The sequence below is a fragment of the Halyomorpha halys genome, unplaced genomic scaffold (genome assembly GCF_000696795.3).
Source record: "Halyomorpha halys isolate HHAL.00 unplaced genomic scaffold, Hhal_1.1 Scaffold72.1, whole genome shotgun sequence".
Taxonomy (NCBI): domain Eukaryota; kingdom Metazoa; phylum Arthropoda; class Insecta; order Hemiptera; family Pentatomidae; genus Halyomorpha; species Halyomorpha halys.
In genome coordinates this window covers 854,115-859,510 of record NW_027109364.1, presented here as the reverse complement: position 1 = coordinate 859,510, position 5,396 = coordinate 854,115, and the positions used below count along the sequence as shown (strand labels likewise).

Here is a 5,396-nt window from a genome sequence, read left to right as displayed (position 1 = left end):
ATTTTTTTATTATTTCCGTTTTCATTAAATGTCTAAACAAGTTTTTTTTAATTCTTGTTTATTTGTACTTTTCACTGTATATGTACATCTTATTTATTTTTCTTTAATTTTTGTTTTTTAGTGTATAATGTGTTTTTATATTTCTCTTTGATCTACTATTTTTATTTGTTATTATTTCCGTTTTTATTAAATGTATAAACATTTTTTTTAAATTCTTGTTTATTTATACTTTTCACCCTATATCTTATTTTATTTTTTGTTTTTTAGTGTATGCTGTGTTTGTATATTTCTCTTTTATCTACTTTTTTATTTTTTATTATTTCTGCTTTCATAATATGTCTAATACACTTTTGTAATTCTTGTTTATTCATACTTTTCATAGTACATCATACTTTTATTTTGTTTATTCATTTTTATATAATTTTCCTGATATTTTACATCATTTTTACTTTACTTACATCACCTTAATTTACTTTTATTTCATGTTATCTTATTCTCTTTCTTTATTTCATTATTTTATTTGGTTGAATATTTTTTAGCCCTGATGAAGCCCTGTAAAATGGAGCGAAACATTGGCTCATAATTTATAGTTTAATTACTATTTGGGTTCTTTTTTACCGCAACCCGATCATCTTCCTTTTATATACTACACACAGTCTGTCAAGGATCTTCTAATAAAGAACTTCTATAATAGAAAATATATTATCATCCATAAACATATTGACTGATTAATTAAAAAATATTTATTCTTTAATTAATTAATTAAAATATTATTTTCTAATAATTCTTCTATAACTGATTTAATTTATTATTACTGTTGGTGCTATATAACTATAAATACCACTTATTCTCCGCAACCCAATCGTAACATGAAATTTAGAGTTTTTTTCAGTCAGCATTTGAAATTTCGAATACTAAATTGCTTTTAGAAACTATAATACAAAATTTGGACAACTGGGCTTAAAACATTTACTAGTTTAAAAATGTATAGATCATTGCAATTGTCTCTGCGGCATTAAATCAAAGTTATGCAGCTAAAAAGTGATATATTGTATTTTAATTATGTATGAAATATGTATTTTATTAAGTTCCAAAAAATATATAAATAAAATAATAAAAACAAGATAATACTTACACATGAGGGGGGTTTTCAATCATGTGAGTTTTCTGATATTTCATCATAACATCTTTTCCATAAATTGGAAGTGGTTTATAAGGATTGACAGAAACCAAAACATTTCCAATATAAGTCTTGAAAAGATAAAAATAAAATTAAAAGATTAATATTTTTCTTTAAATCACATTACAAGTAAAATTTATTTTATTAAATAATTGAGACATTGCATTCCAAAACCAGACAAATACAATTTTAAATTTTTCTATTTTAAAAGTATCTTTTCGGATACTTTATTATCATGAAATAAAAACTGACTTTATTCAGTGCCAACTCTACACGTGCACCTTTTGGGCCACCTGAACTATGTTCCAAGAAACTGATATACAGTGTATTCTCGGTAATCCGAACTTCGGTACTCTGAACACTCTAGTAATCAGAACTGGCATTAAAAAAAAAGTTACTTTTTATTACAAACTCAGCTGGCAATAACATTTTTAACTTCCCGATCTATAGGCAAGTTATTGTAATCACCTTGAAAATCAAAAGTGGAAATTTGTACAAAGTTTCAATATCAGATAATCTAATTCCTATGAAAGTGGTCATAATATATTGTAATATTCAAAATTTATTAAAAATAAATAAAAGGAATCTTAATATTTTTTTACTTTATTCTCATATCTTAAGTATAGCTAGGGTTCAAATGAAAAGCTTTAATATTAAATAGATAGTAGAATTTTATAACATTTTAGACTCTTAATCTCAGAGCGGGTTTCTAGGCAATCGGAACACTTTTCTTTAATAACACTTTTACAATTATACTTAATTATATGTTGAGCAGCACTAACCAATTTATGCTCTTCTATGATGACTTCTATTTTACAAACTAACACTGCCTTTAAACAAAGCTTTTGGTCCTCTAATAGTTTTCAACATATCTCATCCTGGCGATCCAAACCAAAGAGTCACTTTAACTTTTTGGATGATTCTAGATGTCTTTTTTTTCTAGATATCCCACTAAGAGAGACCAAGGATGTTCAGGACCTCCTGCATCCAGTATGTCCTCCCTTGGCGTCTAAAACACAAGTGATCCAAAAACCACGCTTTCTTCCTTTCCCTTCTATAGGTGTTCGTTCTCAACATCGATTTGAGTCTTTTCTTATGATTTTTTTTATGAATAATTTTCTTTAATACTTATTCTTAACTTTTATTATTTCTTAAATTTATTGTAATTACAATTATGATGGGAAGTTAAATAAAGCTTTTAAAATATTTGAATCTGCTCAACATAGCTGCAATTCAATGGACTTTTGGAAGGATATGTGCCACCATTTTGGCTTTTGAACGATATATTCTGTAGCTTGCTTTTAGGTTTAATACTACAAATAAACAATACTGAAATGATACATAACATAAAACATGCTAAAAATCATTTATATATAAAAATAACTACTCATAAAAAAGGATATTACAATATTTTGTTGGAATTATTAATACATAATATCTATTGTATAAATCATTTGATTCTGTAAAACTAATTTAATTAATAGTAGAAGTATGTATAATATAAATTTTGTTGGTGAACTCATTTTTTAAAAATAAATCCATACAAAAATATTTTTTTTTTTATTTATCCTTTTTTTCACTCATAATTGAACAGTTTTATAATTTTAACAGATTAAATCATTACTTAGCATTAATGAGAATGTAAAAGAAAACACAAGTTGTAACAACCCAAAATAGACCGATTGGCCAGTGATGATATACTCATTGATATATAAGACTCATAGCACCTGACAAAAGGCTAATGGAAAGAGAGACAATACATGAGAGAGTGAACATTTTTCTTAATAATTTCTTTAATCCAAACTTTTCAGTAATCTGAACATCCCCCTGCAGGAATTCGTTCGGATTTCTGAGATTACACTGTATTTTAATAAATAGACTTTTAAGAAGTAATTCATGATTTTGCTAATCAAAAATCAAGGAAAGTACCTATTTTAAATACTTAATTTTTCTTTTCGTTGTGTGTCACTTTTCAAACATTAAATAAATAATAGCCTCATAATAATTTTTTATTTTATTTTATTCATTTAAAAAATTACATCCAATATGGTCTGACCAGATGATAACATCTATCGATCAGTGCCAAAATAACACATAAAAATGAGGTGTAGATAGTTGACCGTAGATTACTGATTGGAAAAGAACGTCAGGGGGTGTGGTCAGCAAAGAACAACATAAATAAACAAAAAAATATTTATTTATACCTCGGCATAAATAAATAAACGACTATTAGGGTGTTGTGGAGGTTATATAATTTGTAAGGTAGATAAGTACAATAATAATTGATCTCAAGTGATACAACTAATAATTTTTAGGCATAAATAAATATTTTTCTGTTTATTTATGTTGTTCATTGCTGACCGCACCCTCCGACCATCTTCTCCAAATACATAAAAACAATAGACATAAGTGAAATGTAAATATTACAGTTTAGACTATTAGGGCATTGTGAAGGCTATATAATTTTTAAGGTAGATAAGTGCAATATGAATTGATCCCAAGTGATACAATTAATAATTTAATTAACAACTAAAATGAAAATAAAGTAAAAAATAAAAATAAAATGATAATTATTAAAAATAAAAAATAATAATAGTAATAATAATAAATGTTAGCCTGTTGTTTATTAAAAGAAAAAGATTAAAGAACAAAAACAATAAGAACAATAAATCATATTTTATTATTATGTATTTTAATATTTACTGTCTACGCCTCTGTAATATGAGAATAATAAGCATTGTCCAACTAGACTTAGTATGGTGCATGTATAGCAATCCAATACAGTTGGCCGGCACTACTTTTTGAATAAAGTGTTTCTCTCTTATATTTGTTCAGAAAAAAACTTCAAGGACCCTATCTCTAATCTGGAAGGTCCCCATATCGCAACTTAACTTTTTTTTAATGAATTCTTTTATCTCCTGATAATTAATGTGGTTAACTAATAAGACATTAAAAATGGACTTGGTTGCTTCTGGAATACAATGCCTCAATTCAAAAGTAATAATTAGAGTTGATACATACATAGATGATATCATGTGAAAATCTTTTGTAAATATTTTCGATGAATACATCTTCATTAGTATAGTTGTCAAGAAGGACGCAGTCTTGTACCCCCACTCTGTCTCGGTCGTGAAGGCTTTTCTCCATTTCGGTTCTGAAACAAAAAAAAAAAAAAAAGAATGAAATGTTTATTAAAGAATAAGTCAATTAGGTCTTCAGCTATAAGTTTATAATTTAAATTATATTTAAGTCGATTTTTCAGATTCTAGGAGGCATTTTCTTATAATTATAAGCCATAATATTTTTTAAATAAAGTAACATTTATAGTGAGGTGTAGATAGTTGATGGTAGATTAATGATTGGAGAAGCTTGTCGGGGGATGCGGTCAGCAAAGAACAGCATAAATAAAGAAAATCATATTTATTTATTTTATGCCGACGTTTCGATCTGAGTTTCAGGTCTTCATCAGGGCTATAGAACAAAAGAGATAACAACAACATTTAGTGAAACATAAAATTGAAAAGGAATAGTAAACAAACAAATTTGGAATTATAAAAAATATTGAATTGAATCATAAATGATAAAAAATTGATAACTGATAATTGAATAGTAAAAAAAATTGATTGATAATCATGGAATTAGATGGTAGTAGATTGAAAACAGTGTAAGATGAAATATAATATCATATAGGTAAGAAGATGTGTATAATATAAGATATGCAAGTAGTGTCTAAAAAACTGAAAATATAAAGAAACAAAAACATATTGTTCAATTTGTAGCTTCAATACTTGTTTTTTTAGTTTTTGAACACTACTTGCATATCTTATATGCATTTCAGTATGAAACCAGCAGTACTTAGTTAAATGTTTTTAATAATCATAATTTTTTTATGATAATACTTTAAACAAGATTTAGGTTAAGCATTAAGTAAAACTAATTTATAAGGACTCGACTCCCTGAGAATTATCCACCACTACATGCATGTAAATTAATGAGTAATAGAGTTATCTAGAGGAAGGAAGGCATGCATACATTGCGTTTCTTGTTTGTTATTTTATTTATTATTTTTTTATATATTTGTAATTATATTAATTTTAACATAGTTTAGTGATTTTTTTTAAATTTATATAGGGTGTTTTTTTAAGCCCGATAGAACTTGAAATTGTAAAAAATAACACAAAAAATTAAATTGTAATCAAAATTTTTTTTTTATTCG

The 5,396-nt window shown here is 25.9% G+C and overlaps 1 protein-coding gene across 7 annotated transcripts in view; it reads right to left on the bottom strand.

Annotated features, from left to right (window-relative positions):
- Nucleotides 1-5,396, bottom strand: part of Myo61F (Myosin 61F) — a 234,738-nt gene that overhangs the window by 24,321 nt on the left and 205,021 nt on the right. For all 7 annotated transcript variants that reach the window (XM_067047550.1, XM_067047544.1, XM_067047545.1 and 4 more), the window contains 2 exons: nt 4,202-4,334; nt 1,136-1,251 (listed from right to left, as the gene is read on the bottom strand). In XM_067047550.1, the coding sequence (XP_066903651.1) occupies nt 1,136-1,251; nt 4,202-4,327 (242 nt within the window). In that variant the 5' untranslated portion in view covers nt 4,328-4,334. The remainder of the gene's footprint in view (nt 1-1,135; nt 1,252-4,201; nt 4,335-5,396) is intronic.